The sequence below is a fragment of the Vipera berus genome, assembly GCF_964194415.1.
Source record: "Vipera berus genome assembly, chromosome: 10".
NCBI classification, from domain to species: domain Eukaryota; kingdom Metazoa; phylum Chordata; class Lepidosauria; order Squamata; family Viperidae; genus Vipera; species Vipera berus.
Window position 1 is genome coordinate 1,942,443 of NC_138213.1, and position 24,520 is coordinate 1,966,962.

General features: G+C 52.7%; 1 protein-coding gene and 1 long non-coding RNA gene across 5 annotated transcripts in view; one reads left to right on the forward strand and one right to left on the reverse strand.

Annotated features, from left to right (window-relative positions):
- Positions 1-460: 460 nt before the first annotated feature.
- Positions 461-24,520, forward strand: part of GSE1 (Gse1 coiled-coil protein) — a 175,333-nt gene continuing 151,273 nt past the window's right edge. Inside the window, exon 1 of one of the 3 annotated variants that reach the window (XM_081336125.1) lies at positions 461-526. Coding sequence is in view for 2 of the 3 variants with exons in the window: in XM_081336126.1 (XP_081192252.1) it covers positions 4,524-4,572 (49 nt within the window). In the remaining variant the exon portion in view is untranslated. Of the gene's footprint in view, positions 527-4,396; positions 4,573-24,520 lie in introns of those variants that run through there. The other 2 variants (XM_081336126.1, XM_081336130.1) reach the window with 2 other exon arrangements.
- Positions 16,181-19,955, reverse strand: LOC308672886. 2 transcript variants are annotated; one of them, XR_014027533.1, is made up of 3 exons: positions 19,651-19,955; positions 19,324-19,390; positions 16,181-16,602 (listed from the first exon to the last, which is right to left on the reverse strand). It is a non-coding gene; the product is annotated as an uncharacterized lncRNA (long non-coding RNA). The 2 variants fall into 2 exon arrangements; XR_014027534.1 differs by lacking the exon at positions 19,651-19,955 and adding an exon at positions 17,554-17,753 and having other exon boundaries at positions 19,324-19,520.

Genomic DNA, 24,520 nt, shown 5'->3' on the forward strand with positions numbered 1-24,520 from the left:
AGAACTTGGCCTGGTTCATATGTAGTCCTCCAAGTAGGGTGTGTAGCTGGTTTAGTTTTGGTTTCCCACGACTTGTCACCTCGGACAGGGAATGATGAATGATGCTTAAGTGAGCAGGGATCCAGGTGATGTTTGCCTCTGGTCCATGTCAAGCTGGAAGGAGCTCCAGCCTCTGTATCTGAGGGGGGTCATCTTCCTGTTCCCACCTCCAACTGCAGGGGGAAAAAATCATCTACCCATGCTGGCTGGGGAATTCTGGGAGCCGAAGTCCACAGGTCTTAAAGTTGCCAAGGTTGGGGACCTCTGCTCTAAGGTCCAGATGATGCCCTCTGACCTCTTTCTCTCTCCCTTCCTTTGATCTAGGCACCCCTTCTGCCTTCAGAGGCATCTTCTGCAAATCCGGAGGTGGCAGACGAGACGGCCCAGCGTCCTCCAGGCACCGCAGAGGGCACGGCTGTGGGAAACGGAGCCAGGCTGGACCGCAGGGCCACCTCGAATGTGGATGAAGCAGCCCCACCAGCTACAAGTAAGTGCTGTGTTGATTGCTGCACCAGAGTGTGTGTGTGTGTGTGTTTATGTGGGAGGTGAGGGTGTCCATGTAAGTTTGTGTGCATGTACACCAGTGAGAAATATGCTAGGTGGGAGAACAGATCTTGCCCACTGCATGCAGTGCAGAGATGGCTCAGCGTCCAGATTGGAAAAGTGGGGTGGCCTTGCTTCTAATGGTGTTGGGGGGGAAAAGAGATATAAAAGGGGCAAATGTGAAGGACTCTTTTCACTCAGGATGTCAGTCTGGAGCTGTTCCTCACTTGATGACGGGGGTGGGATAATCTCAGTGCCCTTTTCATGCCCAGGAAAGATCCCCAACTTGTGTAAATCCTCCTGCAACGTGATGCCCCGTCCAGGCAGCGTCGAAGCACAACTTTTAATTTTGCATGTGGTCGTGATGTCTGGGGATGATGGGAGCTTTGGTCCGGGCCATGCGAGTGGGGAAGCAGGAGATGGGAAGAGATGGCTTAAGGGGGTTGGGCATCGATGGAGACGGATCAGTCCCCTGCACGTGTGAATGTGTTTGCCTCCAGGAAACTTCATTCCTGCAGCCGCTTGGCTCAAATCCAAGTCTTTGCCACTCAGACCATTAAGGATACCACGAGAGACAGGAAGTCCTCGGCTTACTTGTTTAGTGACCGTTCAAAGCTGGCCCTGAAAAAAGATACTTACCACAATCCTCGCATTACAACTGTCGCAACACCCCCGCGGTCCCATGATCAGAATTTGGGCGCTTGCCAACCGACTTCTATTTATGACGTTCGCAATCTCCCCGGGGTCACATGATCCCCTTTTGCGACCTTCTGACAGGCAAAGTCAAAGGGGAAGCCAGATCCGCTGGGTCCCTGACTTAAGGACTGCAGTGATTCACTTCACAACAGTGGCGAGAAAGGTCATAAAATGGGGCAAAACAGTCTTGCTTAGCAACGTAAACTTTGGGCCCAGTTGCAGCCGTAAGTTGAGGACTGCCTGCATATGCACAACGGCTAGCCTTATTCCTCTTCTCCCCCCCTCCCCCCCTCCACTTTGTGGGAAAATGTTGCAAGAGAAGCCGGGGATGGCACAGGAAATCTGCAAAGGGAAAATTCTTCTGGATCTTTTCTCCCCCCCTCCCCCCTTAAAATTCTGTGAATGAAGCCACCCGTTGCGCAATCAGATTCTTGCCTGGAAGCATCCATAATCCTTGGAGGAAGACCCCCAGATGGACGGCGGGGTCCCCGGAGAGCTTCTGCGCTGGCCTCTTGCAGCAGAAGGGCTAGGCTTTCTGCAGGAAGTTCAAGACCAACAAACACAAAACAACAGTAGCCGGCGCTTTTCCAGAAAATATTTTCTTTTTATTCCCCCGCCTCCCTCCGGGAGCAAGGATTCTGCCCCCGCCTTCTCATCACACTCATTTCCCAGAGCGACCTTCACTCCAGTTTTTCTCAGCCGGCCGCATTGCCCGACTTCGCGTCACCCAGCCAGCCCTGCAGTTCACCCGGGGGCATCTGGGTTTGCCCGGCCTCTCTGCCTGCAGGGCAACTGGCCGGGTGCAGTGGCTGGAGGGGGGGGGGTTCTGGGTGAGCCCTGCACCCCTTCCTCTCCCCACCCCCACCCCAAATCTCTGTTTCTGTCCCGGCTGAAAACAAAACTGCTGACGTCTGAAACAGAGGCTCCTCTGGTGATCTGGAGCAGTGGGAAAATGTGTACTTTAAGGTTCCCCCGCCCCCCCCCGCCCCGCCGGAGAAAGCTCTCTGCTCTGTAATTTTGCCGCATAGGATTCAGCTCCCAAATTTGCAGGCCAGGGATTCCTTAAAAAAAAAGAAAGAAAAAAGCATATTTGCTCCCCCCCTCCCTCTGTCTTGGCACAAACAGAGCTAATGATTTTGGGGGTGTTAGGAGAAAGGAATAAAGGCGCCCTTCTCTTTTACATTTCCATTTTTAACCTCTCTGGAGATCTCACCATTTGCCAAGGTACAAAGTTAACCGTGGGCAGGATCCAGGCCGCCTTCTCCAAGATATTAGGGCAGAGTTTTTTTCCACTTCAGCACCTTTAAGACGGGCGGACTCCCAGAATTCCCCAGGCAGCCCGCACTAGAGAGACCTTCTGTGGGGCTTCTTGGCGTTACAGGCGGTCCTCGCTTTACGACCACAGTTAAGCCCAGATTTTATGTTGCTAAGCGAGAAATTTGCTAAGTCAGTTTTGTCCCGTTTTAAGACTTTTCCTCACCCCGGTTGTTCAGCAAATCCCTGCAGTTGTTAAATTAGCCACACGGTTGTTAAGTGAATCCGGCTTCCCCCTTGAGTCTGCTGGTCGGAAGGTTGCAAAAGGGGATCACGTGACCCCCCCTCCCAGGACACGGCAACCATCATAAAGATGAATCCGTTGTCAAGCATCTGAATTTTAAGCACGTGACCATGGGGGGGGGAATGCTGCAATGGTCATAAGCGGGTAAGACAGCCATACGTCGCTTTCCTCAGTGCCGTTGTAACTGAATGGTCACTAAACGTGACTGTTGTAAATTGAGGACTACCTGTATTAGGGAGACTTTCTATGGGACTTTAGGGACAGTTTCTATGGGGCTTCTCGGCTTTATTTTAATACCATCTCAGCCCCAGCTTCCCCTCCCCCATGTGGTTTCCTCAACATTTTCCCACAACATCTGGGGAATACCAGCTTTTTTTTGGGGGGGGGACACAACAAAAGCTGCTGTCCAGCCCCTTTCTCCGAGTCCTGAGTGGCATTACAATGTTCAGCGCTGCCACCAGAGGGCGCCCAGGCGCACTGAGTAAACAATCCAGCAAAGTTTGCCAAAATGCAAAGCTGGGACCCCTCCCTCCCAGTCCCCCCCCCCCAGGACTGCTTATCTGTGTGGACACCCTGCTGCTAGGCTGATCTGACTAAAGTCCCTCTTTGTCGAAATGTCCTCCAGCTATTTGGGGGGCGGGGGAGCTGCTTTTATAGGGGTTTCCTAGGGGCCTGTTTAAAAAAAATAATCCGAATTTGCAGAGACCCAGATCCTTTTTTTCTCTCTCCTCGCCCCGCTTCTGATTTAAAGTTTGGGGGGAGCTTCCAAAGTCAGCTCCTCTTTGGAAGGGGGGTGTGGGGTTTCCAGGAAATGCCTCCCACCCCCTCAGCTGAAATTTGCTTGCTGGCTTCACCCATCACCCTCGTTCGTCTGTGTTCCTTTGGGGTTTTGCCCTTTCAACCCAGTTGTCGCAGACCATAAACCCGGGTTTCAGCACGGGGGAGCTTCTTGAGCGGATCGTGGTTGTGCCAGCAGCGGCTCTGAGCGCCAGCGAGGTCTGGGCTGGCACGACCCAGCTTAGCCGTGCGCCATGTGCCGGCCCAGCCGTGGACCATCTTTCGGGGCCGATGCGCCTGTCGCTGGGCACAACTGAGCTGCGCTGGAGTTTCCAAGCTGCCTGGCCGGGCGGGGGGGGGGGGCGAGGGCATGCGGAGCGCTTTCCTGAGCCGGTGCAGAGCGCTGCTTCGCCCCGGCTGCGGCTCCCCACTCCCCCCCCCAAAGAGAGAGAGAGAGAGACTGGCCGGCGTCTGCCAGTCTGCCTGCCCAGCGCACCGTTCCTCCTGGCCACTGGCGACGGGTCTCGGGGCTGCCTTCCCAGGGCGAGAGCCTCCCCTCCCTCCCGCGTGGGGATCCCCCTCCCTCCCCTCCCTCCCCTCCCCTGCGTGCCCGGCTCTTCCCGGGGCGGGAGGCGGCCAGGCCCCCGCGGCCCGGTTGGAGCCGGTGAGTCACCCGGCGGCGGCGGCGGCGGCGGCGCAGCTCCTGGCGGAACAGGAGCAGCTGGGCTGGCTCGGGCCGGGCCCCGCGGCGGGCGGGGGAAGGGAGGCAGCGGCAGCGGCGGCAGCAGCAGCAGCGCCAGAAGCAGGAAGTGGGGCGGGCGGGCCAGGCAGCCGCCAGCAGCGAGGCCGAGAGGGCTGCCGTGCGCCCTGCCGCTCCGCCCGGGGCGCGCTCGGGGAAGTTGCGCCGGCCATGGAGGAGCGGAGGAGCCCCCGCTGGGCCGCCCGGACCCCCGGCCTGGGTGAGTGGAGGGGGGCGGGCGGGCGGGGAGGGCGCGCTGATCTGCCCTGCCGGGGCTCCCGAAGCTGGGCGAGCCCAGAAGGGTCCGGGAGCGACTTTCCCGAACCGGAGGAGGAGGAGGAGGACGAAGGGGTGTGTGGAGGGAAGGGGGCGAGGGGAGGGCAGGCTGACGTCACCCGGAGGGGGGGCTCTCTGTACGTGCTCAGAGGCGCTGGCTTCCCCCCACCACCACCACGCCTGGCGTGGGCGGCTTGGAAAGCGGCCGGGGATGCTGGCCGGCTGCCCAGAAGAAGCAGCGCGTCGGAGCCGCTTTTGGCTTGGGGAAGGGGCGTCCCGCTTGGGGGTCGGCATCCCGGCTTGGGAAAGGGAGTCGCGGCGCTCGCAAAGGAGAGAGCCCGCGAAGGGGCGCTTGCTGAGCCCGGAAGGGGGCTCGTGAGAAGCGCCGCGCTCTCCGGCCCGGACGCGCATCTGTCTCTTGACCGCTTTGCTCGCCCCCCCCGCCAGGAAATCCGCCCCCCTACCTGGAAACCTCTGGCGCGTCTGCCCGCCCGGGGACTTCCCAGCCACGGGATGAATGGGCAGCGCTGCCTCGCAGTGGCGAGCGATCCTGCGGCGTCCTGTCTCGCTTGCGGGGCTTCCAGTTGCTGATCTCTGCGGCGCAGGGGGGGGAGAAGACCCCCCCTCCCCAGCTTGAATGCGCTCGTCTGGCGCAGCGTTTTCCTCCACGCGCGTTTTCACGGTCAACTCGGAAGAGACTCGAGTCTCTTTGTGAACTATGAAAGAATCCTATAATAAGGGAATCGCGGTTTTTCTGCATTAATCTTGCTGGATTGGACAAGTCGTAGATCATAGTCGGTCTTCTTTAACACGTGTAGTGAGCGGATTCTGGCAACGGGTTTTAAAGTGGCTTCAGTTTTGGGAATTTAAAAGGCGAATGGCTGAAGGGGGGGGAAATACTGGTTACAGAATAGTATTCAAAGTTCGTTTTTTTTTCCATTTTTTGCCTCTTCCCTTCCAAGCGTGCCCAAGCTGGTTTACAAGGCGAGCGAGAACACACGCAGTTAAAGCGGGTTTAAAAGCACCCCTCCAGCACATTCTATCAAAAAAGGAAATAAATGAAACTTAAAATGCCAACAGGAAGGTATAAAAAAGGAGAGAAAAGCTGCAGAGCTGTTTTCTGTTGAGTAGTGCAAGAAGCTTTGCGTTTTCTTTGTTGGTGTGTATTGTGAAGCTCAGGGCTTGCTGTATATTCTCCACTTTGGATCAGGTAACTAGGCTAGGCTTAGAACAGAGTTTCTCAACCTTGGCCGCTTTAAGAGAGGTGGACTTCAACTCCCAGAATTCCCAGCTGTGGCTGGCTGGGGCATTCTGGGAGTTGAAGTCCACCTCGCTTAAAGTTGCTAAAGTTGAGAAACAGACTAGTTTAAGAAGTTCATTTCCAGACCTTCTTTCCCATAAGCAGTTTCCCAGGAATATTTTGTCCTCTTGGCCCCATCCAGCCCAATTTTGAAAGCAATCATTCTTTTTGCTTGCTCACCCTCCTTCCCTCCAAAAATTGGGTCCTGTTCTGCTTTTTGATATAAAGAGTTGCCCTAAAGACGTATAAAGTAGATCGTGCTGAACGGCTTTCCGTCATTTCTTTCATAATCTAATGTATTCTTTTTGTAACTGAGTTTTATAATTGGCTCCGAAAGAAGAAAAAGCTTTACCCAAAAAAGGGGGGAGGGGATATCTTAAAGAGGATTAGGGAGGGGAATTAGTAGGGCCATATGTAGCCTTACCAGCATATGCAAAAATGGCAGCAGTAACAGAATAACAGAATCGAAAGGGACCTTGGAGGTCTTCTAGTCTAACCCCTTGCTCAAGCAGGAAGCCCTTTTCCATTCCAGAGAAGTGGAGATCCAGTCTCTTTCTAAAAGCCTCCAGTGATGAAGTACAAATTCAACTTCTAGAGGGAAGCGGTTCCACTGGTTAATTGTTCACATTGTCCTTAGTTCTAGGTTGCTTCTCTCCTTGATGAGTTTCCATCTGTCACGTCTTTTCCTGCCTTCTGGTGCTTTGGAAAATAGCTTGACCCCCCCCTCTTCTGTGCGGCAGCCCCTCAAATATTGGAACACTGCTATCAAGTCACCCACAATTCTTCTTTCCACTAGACTAGAAATACTCAATTCTTGCATATAGCCTTGCAAATAACATTCTTCATATGTTTTAGATGCTCAACAATTCTTAAGGAAGCAGTGAGGTTGCTGCGTTGGTGGACTGTTGATGGTCCACGGCAGGTGGCTAGGGAGTTGTGGTCCCCTTATTGTCCAGTGTTGATGGAGAAATGTACAAAAATGACCTTGAAGAAAATATGTAGTGATTGTTAGTAAAACATGACCCAGGAAATGGGGAAAGTGTCAGAAAGCAAGCCAAGATTTCCGTCTTGACTGTCTTCTGTTTAAGAGGAACGCTATCAAGTTTTCAAGATTCTGTTGTTATAGCAGCATAAAATAGAGTTCAGTTATTAATTGTGGCATGTTTCTGACAGTCAAACAGGCTTTGGGGTCTTGTAGAAGCCAAGATGACTTTGGTGGCCTTCTACTTGTAGGTGGCCTTGATGTTGTGAAAGAAAGCAAGTTGGCCCAAAGGATCACTTTTGAAGACGATGGAAGTTCTCAAAGCAGCAGTTTAACCCTGATCAGATGGGTTTGAGGGTATCAGAATTGGTTAATCCAGATCGGGTGTATCGTAAGACGTGGCTGATGTATTACCACATGGATGCAAACCCTGTGGTTATGCTTCCTCCACAAACCTTGGTTAAAAATGCTTACCAGCCTTTCGTGCACTGCATCGCAGCAGCCGTAATGGTGAGAGTTGCATCTCTGCTGTCCTTGAATTAGGAGAGTAAACGTGGTTGGTTCCACACCCTGTTTCTTGGATTACAGCTGAGTGTGGTATTTGAACACTGTCATTGTGGTTAGCAAACCCTGATTTATGGCTTAATGCAATGTGTGTGCCCAACCAGACTCCTTCTGGCCTTCTGCTGCCAGTTCTCGGGATGTGTGGGCATGGGAGATGGGTGGTTCCCTAAATTATCGAAACAGAGAAATAAATCTTCAACTCCAGAGGATGGGTGGCAGCCTTTGATGCTCCGGGTGGAATTGAATTCGCCAACGCTCCAGCGGTTTCCAGTTGAAGTTCGGGGGCCGAGTCAAAGGCAGCCTTTTCCATTTTCCTGCTTGAATCTCCTCTGGCTTTTCCCAGGCTTCCCTTTGCAATACAGGTAATCCTCCACTTACAACAGTTTGTTTAGCGACCATTTCTCAGTTACAATGGCACTGACAAAAGTGACTTCTGACCATTTTCCACACACTTAACACCCATTGCCGCCTCCCCAGGGTCACGTGGTTTACATGCACAGGCTTGACAACTGACTCACCTTTATGACAGTCGTAGAGACTCCCAGTTTCACGTGATCCCCCTTTGCGACCTTCTGGCAAGCCAAGTCGACGGGGCAAGCCAGATTAGTTTAACGACCGTGTGACTAACCCTGACCCCCTGCAGCGATTCCCTTAACTGCTACGGCAGGGGAAGTTGTGAAACGGGGCAAAACCTGCCTGAGGAACTTCTCGCTTCCCAACGTGAATGTTGGGCTTGATTGTGGTCCCAGGGTGCAGTTGTGCGAAGGGCCCAAACCCGACTCCTTTCGGCGCAGGTGAGCACCCCTCCTGAGTCAGCTCAAGGGCTTTGCCTGGGAAGGCGTTTGGCCCAGTTGCGTCGCTGCCTGTCGAGCAGCAAGACCGGACACCTACCTCACCGGGTGGGGCTGACAGGCAGAGGCTGCTCCAGGCTGGATGGGTGAGGAGCCATTACTGTGTCCCAGTTCACACCCTGCTGGGCATCAGGGCGGCCGAATGGCCGGACTCGGGGAATAGGGTGGTTGTGGAAATCGTCTGGAATCAGGTCAGCGGTCAGCAGAGTTCAGAACCGGACCGTAAAGCTTCCCCAGGTTTATGAACAGCGCCTGGGGTTTCGCCTTTGTGTTTGTGAGCTCTCCGGAATTTGTGGGAGTGAGCAAGGTAAATAATACCGGGGGCCCTCAACTTGCGATCACAATGGAGCCCCAAATTTCTGCTGCTAAGCAAGCAAGCAAGCAAAATGGCTGTTCAGAGAGCGTTGCGCTGTTTCTTGCCACCATTGTGAAATGAAGCATTGCTGTTGTTAAGCGGGTCACACAGTTGTTAAGTAAATCTGGCTTCCGCATTGACTTTGCTCATCAGAAGTTCCCAAAAGGGGATCACGTGTCACTCACTCACACACACACACACACACACACACACACACACACACACACACCCCGGGATGCTGTGACCATCGTAAATATGAACCAGTTGCCAAGCATCTGAATTTTGATCACGTGACCCCAGGGATGCTGCAACGGTCGTAACTGTGAAAAAGAGCCGTAAGTCGCTTTCTTCAGTGCCGAATGGTCACTTCGAACGGTCACTGAACAAATTGTTGTAAGTCAAGGACTAGTTGAATATGTATGTATGTATATACCTCGACTTACGATGGACCCTTAAAAGATACTTAACAGCGCATATTCGAAGTTCTGATGGCCAAAACACACGTGTACACACACACACACACACACAAACACACATACACACACACACACACACACACACACCCCAAGATCACAAGACTGCACTTCGGTTGCAGCATCCAACCTGCATTTGTGCTGTTGCAGCATCCCACAGTCACGTGACCATAATTTATGACGTTTGTTGATGGAAACCGGCATTTATTTCTGATTTCCATTGCAAACCCAGGGTTTGCTTAGTGACTGCAGGGTAAAAAAAATTGGGCATGCTCACTTGATGACCTGCTTAACAGACACCATGGCTTATGACCATAATTGCAGGCTCAATTATAGTCCAACCACCTGCTCAAGGCAGGAGATCCCATACCATCCCAGATAAATGTTTGCCAGGTCTGTTTTTGAAAACCTCCAGTACAGTTGCCCAGGCCAGGATGTTACTCCCTGATCTGCAGTTGGAGAAGAGCTGCAAAGTGTGAGGATTTTACCCAGTGTACACTAACCCTTGGCATCACCTCTCGTTCCTTTAAAAATGTTACAAACATGGAGGGAGCACACAGACAGAGAAGAGGCGAACTTGAATCTCAACACTTTTCAAGAGCACAATCGACTGGGGACAGTTTGGGAAACCCGCAAGCCCATGCAGAGTTGTGACATGGGTGGCTGCATCCAAAGTAGCCAGTCCTACTTTTGCGCGTGCCCTTTGGACAGGATCTGCCTCTTTTTGAAAGTAACCCCACCGGTGCAATCTTTCCGGGGCGCAGGCGTGGCGGACTTGTGCGGAACCGAAGTTGGCAAGCCGACCAGACTCTTGAGGTTGGCAGGGAACGGAGTGTCGAGCGACATCCAGAAACGGCGTGCGGCGGAACTGGCCAAAATGTAGGGAAAAGCAGGACCTGCACAAAGAAGAACAAGAGAAACTCTGATTCGTTGGCAGGAAATTGCAGTCAGGATGGCCAGCATCAAGTTGGCTTTGCTGATGAAGCTTGTCAAGGGCCTCGCGCCAGCTGGAGAGGGGCTGACTGGGCCGGGAGACAAGCCGCCTGAAACAGCCTTTGACAAGAGATTTTAAATAAAAGCCTGTGCAGCACAGAAAGGGGTGGGAGGGAAGACCCCCTGGCCTTTCTCCCAGTAGTCTTTCTGACTGCCGAGAGCCAAACGGTGACCAATGGTTGCAAACAGGAATATGGAAGGCAGAATAATAAGAGTTGGAAGGGACCTTGGAGGTCTTCTAACAAGAAATGATGGGGCTCTGAACTTCCCCAAAGCAAACTAATTCCCAAAGCCGAGATGTGTATTCACAACAAACCTACCTGTAACAAGACATGAATAGAATAACAGAATTGGAAGAGACCTTGGAGGTCTTCTAGTCCAACCCCCTGCCCAAGCAGGAGACCCTATGCCTTTCCAGACAAGTGGCTGTCCAGTCTCTTCTTAAAAACCTCCAGTGACGGAGCAGCCACCACTTCGGGAGGCGAGCAGTTCCACTGATTAATTGTTCTCACTTTTAGGAAAGTTCTCCTTAGTTCCAGGTTGCTTCTCTCCTTGATTAATTTCCATCCGTCGCTTCTTGCCTTGTCTTTTGGTGCTTTGGAGAATAGATTGACCCCCTCTTTGTGGCAGCCCCCCAAATATTGGAACACTGTTACCATGTGTCCCTTAGTCCTTCTTTTCCCTACACTAGTCACAACAACAATTGTTCCTGCAACAATTCTTCATACGTTTTAGTCTCATCTTAGTTGCTCTTCTCTGCACTCTTTCCAAATCTCAACGATTGTTTTATAATGTGGTGACCAAAACTGGATGCAGTATTCATGTGTGCATTGTGCAAACAGACATTTGTACAATGGTGCGGTTCCCTTCCCCTCTTGCCCCACTTTTCAAAACACCGGCTTGGAAAACTGGCCCCATCCTGGCCAGGCCAGGTCCCTTTTCGCATTCTCAGCCCGTACTGTATTTTCTGCCTCTTTAAACGGAGCTTGCAGCTCTGCTTGTAGGGGTAGAGCTGAGTTTGTCCCAGGTAGCCAGGAATCATCCAATAAGGGGGGAAATGTTGCCACCATCAGATACCCTCAAAGTGATTTGCGGGAACGATGGTGGAAAGCCGGACTTGCAAAATTCAGAAGTTTCAACTGGTAAATCACGAACTGTTAAATCATAAAGTGTTAAATCAGCACGGCTGGCTGGGGAATTCTGGGAGCTGAAGTCCACAGGTCTTAAGGTGGCCAGTGTTGGACGTCCCTGGTTAATGCATTCTGTAATCCCTGCTTGTTTTATGATATTCAGCGTACCATTATTAAGACGGGCCACTGGGTATATATATGCCACGTTTAGGCATGTCAGTGTACTAAGCCGATGCAGACCTTAAAGAGACACTTTAAATGTCTGTGAGTGCCATAGGAGGTGTCCCGGAGGGCTTCGGTGTGCGTGCGAGGCATGTGCCGGGATTCTGTGGGCTTTTGTTCCTGGCTGTGTATGTGCCGCGGGTGCACACTCTCTCTCTCTCTCTCTCTCACACACACACACACACACACACACACACAGAGGCTGGCTGCAAATCAAACAGTGGCTTTGATAAAGGCCTGGGGATGTGCAGCTCCATTCTAAGGTTACAGGTTGCCCTGACTGGAGTGTGGCTAATTTGCCTGGAGTAATTCTGGAGGGGCGAGACCTGGGCCAGAACACCGAGGCCACTGAACTCGGAGAAGGAATTTTTGTGGCTTGTCCCAACAGAATTTCTGGCATGCTGTTAAAAATCCTCCCCCAGCCCTGGGGAGGAGGGAAAGAGCCTGGCCCCAGTCCCTGGGGGGGGGGGTTGTTTTCTGCCTCTGCTCCTCCACCCCACTGCCTGCTTGGCGGGAGGGGGGATTTCTGCTGGAAAAGGCCTTCTGGTCTCTCCTTCCCAGCTTTGGGCCGATTACGTTGCCCAGATTGTGTGAGTCAGCAGCCCCGAGTTAGTTTCTCTTTTTATCTTGAATAGGAAGGCCCTGGGGAGTGACACCCTCCCTGCCAATTCCAACCCCCCCCCAAGTGGGGCCCAGAACGTGAGGGGCACCCATTGCAAGAGGCCATGGCTGCAATGTTGGTTTTATCCATTGTCACTTGATTAAGATGTTTCTGCAGGGGGTCCGGTGGGAAGCACTGGAGCTTAGGGAGAGGCTGCTACAGCCCCCCCCCCCTTAAGGTTGGTGAGGTGGAAGACTGGACCCCCCTCCCTCTTCTTCCAATGCTGTTTGGATGGAGGAGGAGGACTGTGGGGTTCTTGGTGCTCCCTGACCTGGGTTGTTTTCTTGCAGACGTTTCATTAACCAAACTAGATCAGATCACCAGTGCTAGTGAGGGGTTACTGAGAAGAGGAGGGTCTTCTTATAACTGCAGCAGTGCAAAATTGCAGTTTTGTCTCCCCGCCCTGGCTTTCACCCTTCTCAGCCTCTGGGGCATGGGGTGCAAAATGAGATTGTGTTTTTGGTCACGATTGGCTGACGGGCGGGCGCGTCCTCTTTGCGGAGATCCTTCTCAGAAGCAGGCAAGCTTCACGCTGGTCCGGCCTCTGGCCAGGTTAGGCTGCTGTCCATCTCACTAGCCTCTTCCTGCCCTGCTGAGCGTCTCCCGTTGCCTTGTGGCAGGAAAAGCTCCCTTTCTTTGCCTAATGTGGTCGCTGACCTCCTGCATTCACCGGGCACCTATCTCCCGGCGTGCAGCTGCCTCTCTTTTCGGAAGTTGAAAATCCATTTAAGTCAAGAGGAGGAGAAATTATGGCTGCTAAGGCCCTTTGCATTTAACCGTAAATCCTCTTTACGGCTCTACCACGCTCTCTTAGCAGCACGATCGGGCCGTTGGGATGTGTGAGTCTCTCCCAAGGCCGGCCTGGGAAGGGAGCCTTCGCCTTTCCAGAGAGACTGTTCGTTGTGGGTGATTCCTTGAAAGAGGAAGGAGGGGGGGGGAGAGGAGGAAGAGGAGGAGGAGAGTGTGGGGGGGAGTGGAGGAGGAGGAGGTTCACTGTCCCCCTCTGAGGAGCACAGGGCTACCTGTTGCATTTGGGGGGGCTCTAGAAGGTCCCATCGTGCGTTCCTGGTGTTGGGTCTTGGGGTGCAGAGGAGGTGGGGCTGAGAAGGGTGGGGGCTGAGACATCTGCCTGCTGCCCACAGCTTCCATAACTGCAATCAGCCGGGCCAACCGTTGTCCAGCGTTCAGATGGATGGATGTCTATGGAGCTTCTCAGGTCTGCAGGTCATGGTTCTCCCAAAAAGGCAGTTGGACATTCTTGGTTCCCCTCCCCCCGCCCCTTTGAAAACGTTTCTCTTCTCATCCAAGAAGCTTCAGAGAATGCCTTGCATGATTGTGTGTGTGTGTGTGTGTGTGTGTGTGTGTGTTCATGGTATGTGTAAGTGTGGTAAGCAAGGACCCCCTCATGGATGCCTTAATGCTCTTAATCCTCAAAGAGCGTGTGTGTGTGTGTGTGTGTGTGTGTGTGTGCGCGCACGCACGACTGAGGAATGGGGGCCTTTCAGCAGCCAAGCCTGACCCTCCCAGATTGTTCCAAGTTGCTTTATCCAGGCTTGGGGCTCGGTGGTTCCTGCCCACCCCCAAAACTCCTCTCCATCCCACATCTCTTCCTTGACCTCTGCAGACCCTAACCCTCACTTAATCTGCCCTTGCTGGAGACACAGGAATTGAGGAAAGCCAGCTTCCCACCCCCCTTGAGGGGAGTTTGGCTACCTCCATTTTTTTTGGGGGGGGGGTCAGCCCCTTCCCTCTTCTTAGCCCTTGCATTGAAGGGAAAGCGCCTGGTTCTGACGCAGAGGGGGGGAGGGGGCAAGGGTAGGGGCATCTCCCTGTGGGTCTGTCCTGGCCATCCCTTCCCCCAGCCAGGAGTTTTCTCTTGCATGAACCCCCCCTGGCCCTTTAAGCTCCCCCCCTCGCCTGCCCTGTTCCTTCCCTGTTTGTTATCTCCCTTTGAGGCCTGGTGACCTTGTGGGAAGAGCAATCCTCTGGTTCTTTGTCTGGCCTTCCCAGCCACCCACACGCAGCCCGCTGGCTAATCTCCCAAGTCCAGGACTTCTTCTTCAGCCGGGCTCTGCAGGATGACCGAGTGCCCCACTAATGACTCAGAGGGGGAGGCGGTGGGGGGGCAAGAGGGGGATTTGCGCATTTATTTTCTGCGACTGCTTCTTCTAGGAGTGGTGGGTTTGGGATAGAGGCCATGAGGATTAGCAGCTTGACTAGTCAGTGCTTTTTTGGGGGGGATTTTTTTACAAGTGCCCCCACCCTGCAAGAACTCTGCAAGAACCCCGGGAATGTTGATCCGGTACAGGTCCTTGCCGCTTACGACAGTCGCAGGACCGACATTTGGATGCTTGGAAAACCAGCGTGTGTTGGCGAGGGGTGGCAGCAACCCCGGCAGCGTGTCTGTGTGTCCCGTGGCTGCCATTCGAGATTTTCCGACAATCAGAGTCAAATGGGGGAAGCCAGGTTCACTGAATGACCAAAAGGTCATATCAGTGACTCCCTTAATGACTGCTTTGCTAAGCAAGAGAAGTTCCCATCCCGTCTCCGGGGGGTGCTTCCTTCGTTGGGTAGCCTTGGATTGGTAGCGCAACGGGGTTCGTGCTGGTGGTTAGAAAGGAGTTGCTGTTTTTGGGCCAAGGAAGGAGAACTGAGGCTGGAAGTGGACCGGGAGTTTTAAGCCCCCTTGCTGGGCCTTGCACCCCTGAAAGTCTGGCTTTGATAGCGTCCCTCGGCCGGAGCCTGCGTCTCTGGAAAGGTTACTCCCAGAGGGTGCCCGTGGCTCTTGGAAATTCAGAGTTTAATTGGATGGCAAGAAATTGTGGGGCAGATGAAGAAGCGTTGACGCCTGCCTCTAATGGGTGGTTCGCAAGAGCTGTGGATTCGAAGGGAATTATCTCTGGCGGAAGGGTGAAGGTGTGGGCACTTCTGGGCCAGATAATTTGGGTTTTCTTCGGTCCTGCCCCGGGTGGAGAAGATCTTTGTAGATTTCCAGCAGGCTCCCACTAGCTCTTGGCTAGGATTTGAAAGTGAAGCCAGAGCCTTAACACAGGAGGCAATTAGTTGCAGGCCAGATGGATTAGAACAGAATAGAGCTGGAAGGGGCCTTGGAGGCCTTCTAGTCCAGCCCCCACCACCAGCAGGAGATCCTTACAGGATCACAGAATAACAGGGTTGAAAGGGACCCTGGAGGTCTTCCGTTCCAGCCCCCCAGCTCAAGCAGGAGACCCTATGCCGTATGGAGAAAGGCTGAACTGTTGTCCTGGCAGCTGCGGAGCACTGGGAGTTGAAGTCCACCCGTCTTCGAGTTGTCAAGGCTGAAGGAGGCTGTTCTGCCTTGTTGTCGGGAGCTGAACTGTTTACCTTTAAGAAAAGGGGAGGGTTCCAGTAGGCAGGTTGGAACAGGCAAGGCGGCAAACAGCCGAGGGATGTGAGCTCAGCCTGTTGTGGAAGAGGAAGTGTGTTCTTGCACATCTGCAGTGCCTCTTTGCCTATTGTTCTCCAGGGAGGATCGTAAACCCGTCAAGGCCTTCCTTTGTGCAAACGGCACCCTTGACTTGACGCAATCTGCTCCAGGTCTCTAAAGAGCCTCCTTGCTCCATCCACGAGGGCGGGAGAGTTTCAGCTCTCCAAGATTGGCCTGGGGTTGGGTTTTTTTTTGGGGGGGGGTTTAAAAACACACTGTCTGGTGCTCCCTCCAGGACTGCCACCCCATTGACCAAAGTGTCTCCGGAAGCATTAGGTGCCCTCACCTGAGGGACGTGGATGGTTTACTTGGCAAACAGTTTTGGGAATCTTAAAAACTTGCAAAGTATTTTTTTTGAGGGGGGGGAAATAAACCTTCAATTGGCCAAATAAAATGATGGCCTCCAAGGAGTTTTAGGACACCCACATTTCCAGAACTAAGTTTGCACCTTTTGAATAATGGGGGAGGGGGGGTCCTAGTACTCTTTCTATCCTACCTGTTGGCAATTCCCAGCAAGTCCCGGAGCCCTGGACGTTTGACACTTATGTGGCCACATGCACACATGATGTCTTTATTCTTCTGTATGGTCAAAACATAATCAATAGAAGTTTGTACATTTAAACAATCACCTCTTTGTCCTTTATACACAATTCTGTTCCAAACTCCGCCTTACAGTGTTCAAACCCTCAAACTCTGGTGTTTACTTTAAACCTTGCTAATAACTCCCAATGGGGAATCCTTTGGTGACTCTCTGCCATCAGTCCTTCTCTTGATTTGATTGCCTTTTCTCCTTGACGTCTCCATCATCCAGGTCACGGTTGTCCCAAAGGTGCTTTATCCAGGAGGATAATTTGAAGACGTTTCGCTTCGCATCCCAGAAGCTTCTTCAGCTCTGACTGGATGGTGGGGAATGGAAGGACTTATGTTGTTGTTGTTGTTGTTGTTAGTTGCGAAGTCGTGTCCGACCCATCGCGACCCTATGGACAATGTATACATGAATATAAATCCTTATACAAATCCTTACATAAATCCTTCCATTCCCCACCATCCAGTCAGAGCTGAAGAAGCTTCTTGGATGTGAAGCAAAACATCTTCAAAGAAAAAAAAGGAAGTCCAGTTGCCTCCCGAAAAAGCATCTTGATGGAGTTTGTGTAGTATCTCACAACCAGTTAGCCATTTGTGTCTGCCTATTGAGTTCTCACCTGCAAAACGCTTCTTGTGCTGAGGGCCACAAAGGTGTTTCCGGGCACAACCTGGCTTTGCAGCTGTTCCATATTCCCCAGCTGGCATGTCTAACAGGATGATATTTAAAAGCCACCTTAACTTTAGCGTTATCATGCCATAAGTATCCATGCGACCCAAATCTCAGGAGGGGATTCTGGGAGACGCCCGGCTCTGCTCTCCTGGTCCTTGCCAACCTGGCTGGGGAATGAGGGAGGGGGCAGGAAGGTCTTTGTTCAACTCAGGTGGCCTCTACGGGCAGGAGCAGTTGTTCAGTATTTGCACTTAGTCAAAAATTAACATTCTGAAAGGTGGTTGTAAAACCTAAGCAAATGGGCGCCTAAGTCAACAAATGCAGGCGCTCTGTATGTGTGTGTGTGTGTGTGTGTGTATGTGTGTGTGTGTGTGTGTGTTGGGTAGTATGTCTTCTGGAGAAGGGAGGAAGGCCTGCTCGGTTTGCTGACTGTTGGGACTTTGCTGGGCTTTGAAGTAGCAGCTTTGTCTATAACAGAACTCCCTTCCAAAGGTGTTGGATGGCAAGTCCCATCATGCCCAGCCTGTGAAGGTAGGCCGGGCTGTGTCCTGCTTTGCACCTTGTACCTCGGGTGTCGATATAAGGCGTGTGGTGTTTCTCAATCTCTGCAACTTTAAGATGGGTGGACTTCCAGGTCCCAGCATTCCCCAGCCAAGGAAGAGTTGAAGCTTACACATTTTACTTTCGCCGAAACTGAGATACGCTGGCTTGCCCCTCAGCCCGTGCATCTTGGTGTGATGGGTGAAGTTGTGCTTTTTACATCTTTCAAGAGCGAAAAAACCTCCTGCACGGTGGGTGACTGTGTGGAGCCCCGTTCCTCACCCGTGGGAAATCGGCCAGCAGGCGGGGGTTTAGCAATCCAGGAGGGAACAGCTGCTCAAACAAGAAATGGCTCTTTAATTTTACTTTTTTAAAAACTCTGGGCTCCCTCCATCTCTCGCCCTTTTCTTGGGCAGACCCCCTTTCAGAAGCCCCCACCTCCCTTGCCTTCACCCCCTTCCTTCCCCTCTCCTTGCCCTGCAGTCTGACTCTCTCCTCTTTAATTCTTTTCTCCCTTTCTCTTTGAGGCTCACGTTCCCTGCCGTGGCTGAGCTTTGCGCCTCATTGTGCCTGCTGGCCGGGCGGTGGGCTGGCGAAGCAGGCTGGCCCTTTTGCTTGGAGTTGCAAACATCTCCAGCCTGCTTTCCCCCCATCCCTCCTCCCTCCCCCCCGCCACCTTCGCCTGGGCAGGCTGGCTGTTTCCTGTTAATCAAGTCAGCTCCGCTGGGTCTGTCACCTGCTCTGGGCAGCTGCAGCTCCCTTGCGCTGCCAAGGGGCGGGCAGGCGGGCCAGGCGGGTGGGCAGGCGGGCTGCAAGGCCTGTGGCCTCCCCTCCTCCTCTTCTCCCGCCTCCTGCCCTCTTTCTTTCCGGGAACACTAGCCCTGGGGCGCTGCGACCTTAGCAGGTGTTTTGGGCAGCGTTTGCCCAGCAAGCCTGGCGTCAACACGTCCTCAAGCTGCCACAGCAACCGCCAGCGTCCTTGTGCCTGGCTCCTCCTGGTTGGTGGGAGGGCAGCAGTGACCTCCTCAGCCGCTGCCAGCCCTCCCCATGCCAGCTGCTTTGAGATCTCTTTTCTGTGCCAAGATGGCCGGGCGCCAGCCTGGTGTGACAAGCGGAGATCCAGCGGCCAGGCAGCCACTGTCCTGTCCTTGGCACGGTGCTACTCTCAACCCTGAAGCCCCTGTTGTGAGATCCCTTCTCCCCGGCCCCACTTTTTAAAGGGCTGCGTACCTTTAGGAGCCGTAGATTTGGGGGTATGGGAGGAAATGGGGCGCTGGGGGCACTCCCTGCCCTCCAGTTCTCTGGGTAAACATTTTGGCTTTGGCTGGCAAGGTCCTTGGCTGGCAAGGTCCTTGGCACGTCTGCCTGAGTGACCAAGGGCAGCCCGCTTCGGAATTCAGGGCAGGATAATCCACCCCCACGTCTCTCTTGGCAAGCCGTGGGGTGATCCAGGGTGTAGTGCCCCATGTTGGCATTAAAGGGGTTGCAGTTGCTGCTTCTTCCGGAGACCTCGGCTAGCAGAGGCTGACCAGGACCCCACAGAAGAACAGACAGTCCTCAACAACCATTCATTTAGTGGTCGTTCAAAGTTAAAATGGTACTGAAAAAAATGACTCGTGACTGTTTTTCACACTTATGACTGTTGCAGCATCTCCTAGTCACAGGATGAAAATTCAGACACTTGGCAACTGATTCATACTTGTGACGGCCGCAGCATCCCGGGGTCCCCTTTTGGGACCTTCTGACAAGCAAAAGCAACAGGGCAGCCAAATCCATTTAACAACCGTGTGACTAATTGAACAACCGCCCGGATTGACTTAACAGGTGTGGCAATCAAGGTCGTAAAATGGGGCAAAACTCACTTAACAACAGTCTCGCTTAGCAACAGAAATTTTGGGCTCACCTGTGATCACAAATTGAGAACGCCCTGTAGCGCCTTTGGCTGCCTCCTTCGATCCGCTTTCAAAGCCCTGTAGAGAATTAGCCCAGCTGAAATCCTGTGCAACTCCTGGGTAGGGCAATCCCCCCCCCCGGCACGTGACGGGGCCTTTTTAGTGGGGGCGTCCTCCACTCTGCATTGCCTCCCCAGGCAAGTTGGCCTCTCCCTGCCTGCCCCCTTGAGAACCGGTGGGGGTTTCTGCAGATGAGTTTTCCACGCTCTGATCGGCTTTGCTGCTCTTTTCTGCTCTGTCTGTAAGTTTAGAAAGTGTCTTCAAAGGGAAGGACATACCTGGAGTTGGGGGGTTGCATTACAGAGACCCTTTCTCTGGAACTTCTCAATCCTCCAGGTCACGATTGTCCCAAAGGCGCTTTCCAAAAGGCGACTGGACTTGCTTGGTTTTTATTCCTTGAAAAAAACATTTCGCTTCTCGTCCGAGAGAACTGAGGAAGCTTCTTGGATGAGAAGAGAAACATTTTTTTTGAGGAAAGCAACACCTCTTGAGAAGCACCTGTGGGACTGTGCAATCCTTGGGGGTTGTTGCTTAGCTGCGTAGTCATTTTGCCTGCGGACGTTTCCCTGTCCAGCTCAGCAGCAGCATCCGTCTGTGTTTACTTCTGCAGTGTGTGTCGATGTAGCCTTGCAGGATTGTTTGTTTTGATCTTCCTTCCCTTGCCCTTCTGCCGCCTTTCAAAAATATTGCAACCTTCTGTTGGTTGGTTGGTTTTTTTTTTTTAAACGTCCCTTAGATCTGTGTAGCTCTGCAGTTTCAACAGTGTTGCCTTTTTGTTGGAAAACCTGCCCGGAAAGCAGGAGAGTTTAGGAAATGATTTTGGAGGAGTTGTTTTGTTTCGGTTTTGCTTTGGGGGCCAGGTGACATTTTGTGGCAGCCTCAAAAGTGGCATCTTACGGGCATTGGATTCCAGGGAAGCCACGTCTGGGCCTATCCGACAAAGTGGCCCTGGGGTGGCTGTTCCTCCCCCTCCTTGCTTTTTTCCTTCCTCACTTTCTGCTATCCTGGGGGGGGGGCTTCCCCTTCTGAGCCCCTCCCCCTGCCACTTTCCTGTCAAATGATAATCTCCGTTTTTGAGCCCTGTTTGAGCTCTGGGCTGCCCTCCAGCCCGGCTGAGCTGGCACTGCTGGACAGGGCCCCGTGCCTGCCTTGTGATCCGGTGGTCGTGTCTCCCCCCCCCGCCCCGTCTTGTCTCCCCCCACTGCATGGCAGGCAGCAGGCAAGCTGGGGTGGGGGGCAACCTGGCTGGCATTGGCCCTGCCAGCAAGAGAGGGAGAGGTGCCAAGCGGGCACCAGTGTTGAAAAGGGGAAGAGACGCCCCGTCTCTCTCTAGCACGTGGTGCCCCTGAGCAGTGGAGGGGCTGCTAACTGGGAATAGGCTGACCTTTGCTCCCCACTCCTGACCACAAACTGCCTCAGGGAGTTTCCAGGAAACTTGCAAAGGAAAGCAGCCCTGCTTCCCTCAGTTGACACTTCGTTGTGATGCTGTCTGAGCTGGATTGTTTTCTTGCAGACATTTCATAACACAACTAGGGAACATCATCAGTGCTAGAAGGGAGTGGGGTGGGAGGAGGAGGAGAACTGTGGGGTCCTTGGTGCTCTCTGAGCTTGGATGTTTTCTTGCAGACATTTCGTTACCCAAACTAGGTAACATCATCAATGTTAGATTTATTGATACAGTTCATTGTTTCCTGCAATGGATTAATCCAATATCAAGCATGATATGTAGACTCAGGATGTAAGAAAGAATTATGATGATTCTTGTTCCTCCTCTGGTTTGTTCTAATAAACATACCTGCCAGAGAACAAAATGGGGTTCAAATGCCAGGCTTGCTGTTGCCCCATTCCCCCTCCCCCCAATTTCAAAAGCCTTTTGCACCCAATAATTTGAGAATAGCCTTAGAGCACCCCCTGCTGGACCATTTCTGCACCACATGACTTGAGCAGGCAACATGCTGACAATTTGGGGATCAAGTTGATAAGGACTCCACTTTGAGGGGTGTAACCGTCTTCTTCTCTGGAATTGGTCTCAAGGCAGAAAAATTACATGCATCCTCGACTTACAACTGTTTTTTTAGTCACTGTTCAAAGTTACAACGGCACTGAACAAAGTGACTTACGACAGGTCCTCGCCCTTATGACAGTTGCAAGCACATAATGGTAACCTGATCAAAATTTGGATAATTGGCAACTGGCAAATATCTGGGCTGATTACTTGTTCTGGGATCACGTGATCCCCGTTTGGATCTTTCCCAGCCAGCTTCCAACAAGCAAAGTCAATCGGGGAAGCTGGACTCATTTAATAACTTAACCATCGGGGCAAAAAAGGTCATGAAATTGGTCGTAACTCACCTGACCACCTTTGCTCAGACAACTCTGTTCCCAGTTGTAGTCGTATGTCAAGGACCACCTGTATTCCTCCCATAATCAAAGCTATTTTTCTCAGCCAATGGAAAAAAAAAGAGGTGGGCGCTAGTCTTCATGAATATTAGCCGGGGATCAGAGGGGAATCAAGGTTTGGATATTGGGAGGCCTGTGTTAAAGTCAAAGCTCTGCCTTCCAGACTTGATGCCCTCTGGATATCTTGGACCTCAGCACCCAGAATTCCTATCTTTGGTGGAGTTTCAAATTATGGTGGTGGAATGGCTGGAGTTTGGACTTCAACTGCTAGAATTCCCTAGCCAGCATTCTTGGACTTCAACTCCCAGCGTTGCATGGATGCAGAAAGAGGTGCCTTTTCAGCTGCAGGGCTTGGCAAATGGTTTCCCTTTTCCTGCCTTCTCCATATTGGGCTGCTGCGGGCAAGAGTTGGAAAAGGCTGGACGTGGTGGCCTGTGTCCCTGCTGTTTTTAATATTGGTTTTTTTTAAAAAAAACCCCAACAACTGTGGTGGCTGATTCGTGTGGGTTTTGGTGACTTGTGGAACTGTGTCACACAAAGCCCACTGTGGCTGCAAGTAGGAATCTGAGAGAGAAGAAGGCTTCCCTCCAGACGTTGTGGGTGCTCCAAAACTCCAGAGGTTTGAAAGAAGAGTTTGGACAACCGTTTGTCTGAAGTGATATAGGGTTTGCTGCTTGAGCAAAGGGGTTGGACTAGAAGACCTCCGAGGTCCCTTCCAACTCTGTTATTCTGTTGCAGAATGTTTGCTATCGTTGAGGAGCTTGGCATCTTTGCAGACCGGAAGCCGAGACCTGCCAGAAGACTCCTGAAGCCAAACTCAGCATTTTTAAGAATGAAATCTGAGTCCCCAAACCGGGCTCGATGCAGATTGCATGTTCTGGTCCTGCTCCCTCTCGCCCAGGGCGTGAGAGCATCCCAGCTGAGAATTGCTGAACCCTCCATTTGTGCAAAAGGAAGGGTATCCTCCCAAAGTGGTGGATGGGCAGTTTCAGATGCCTCACGTCCCACGGTGGGGCCAGGACCCCGTCAATAGGTCAGCAGCGGCAGCCTTCTGGTGGGGGCCTTCGGTCCTGGCTGGGGAGGCCCCCTCCCGCAGCACAGCCGGCCTGGCCCTTTTTCCTTCGAGGCGCCGGTTTTTTTTTGTTCCTGTGGCGGAACCAGCCGACCGGCTTCCAGGGTCAGGCGGCAGATTCATAACTTGGCAGCCAGACATTTCAGAACAATAAAGGTGTCTGGCTGTTGATCAGGCCGTTTTTTATCCTGGCCTTTCTCCAGGCCTCCAAGCCTGGGATTCACAGCCAGGGGAGAACAAGAAGCACACAACACACACACACACACACACACACACACACACACACACACACACACACACACAGACCCGCACAGGCCCTGCGTGCGAGGTGCCAAAGCTGTCCCTTCCCTTCCCTTCCCCTCGGCTTATCTGCGCCTGCTCAGCCCCTGAGCTGAGATGTTTACCTCCAGCTCCTCTGACGGTTGGCGAGGACGCTTGGCGAAGCAGAGGTCGCTGAACTGCGAATGTTATGACATTACATTCTTGTGTCTGCACTTTCAAGATGCGGGACGGGGCCGGAATGATAAGTGAGCCCACTGACGCGGCTGCCTTTCTTTCCCTCTCTTTTCTCTCTCTCTCTCTCTCTTTATTCCTCCCCTGGCTCGGATCTGCCTCCTCCTCCTTCGCTCTCCGGAGGAAACTGATAAGCCTCCTCCTTGGCTCCCTCCCCCCCCCAGGCCCCCTTGGTTTCTCATTTCTTGCCAAAAAAGGAGGAGGAGGACGAGGGCTGGGTAGAATAATTTGAATTTGCAGAAGAGAAAGGCGGTTTATCCCCAGCTTTGAGTAAAGAAAATGTTGGGGAAGAAGCCTCCGGGTTCCTCAACCAGGCTGAGAAAACAGCTGGAGAACAGCTGCCAGACCGTGCCAGCAATACTGGCTTGCATGGGTCTAAGGATAATTAATGCAAAGCCAGCCTTTACTTTCCAGTGCGTGCATGGATTCCAGGCCTCTCTAGAAAGGGCTGCCTCCACCCCCACCCCCCCCATTTCAGCCCTCTCTACGTTGAAGAGCGGCTGCCACTCAGGGCTGCCACTCAGCGGCTGCCACTGGGTTTGTGGCTCAATAGCTACAATGTCAGAGCTGTCCACGTTTCTGCCCAGGTAGGAAATTTCAATTCACCCTGGACAGGGTCTGATGGCTTTCCCTTCTGGCCTCAGGCTCCTAAATTCGGCGCATCTTCTGGAGTTCGTGCAAGGTGGCGTTTCCCAATCTTGGCCACTTCCAGATATGGGGACTTCATATTCCCATTATTCTCATCATTGGCCATGTTGGTTGAGGAACTCTGGGATTTGAAGTCCACACGTCTGAAAAAGGCCAAGGGTGGGAAACACTGGTGTAAGGGCCTAATCGGACACAGCAACATACGTTGGCTGCGTTTGTTCAGCGTCAGCTGTTGTGTGATGTTGGCTCCCACCATTTTTACAGAGGGGTGCACACAGAGGCTGCAGGGTCTCCCCACGTGGAGGGATGGGGCTAGAAATCTCTCTCTTCCACGTCTCCACTTGAGGAGAAAATAGAGAACGGCTGGGCTGACTCGTCACCTGAAGTTATGCCTTGTTCCCGATGGCTAGTTTGTCCAGCATGACAAGCAGGAAATCCCTGAGTTTGGCACAGCTGGTTGAATTCTCAAAGCACGCTGAACCAGGGAAAGGAACATGGTGGCGTAATGCAGTGTG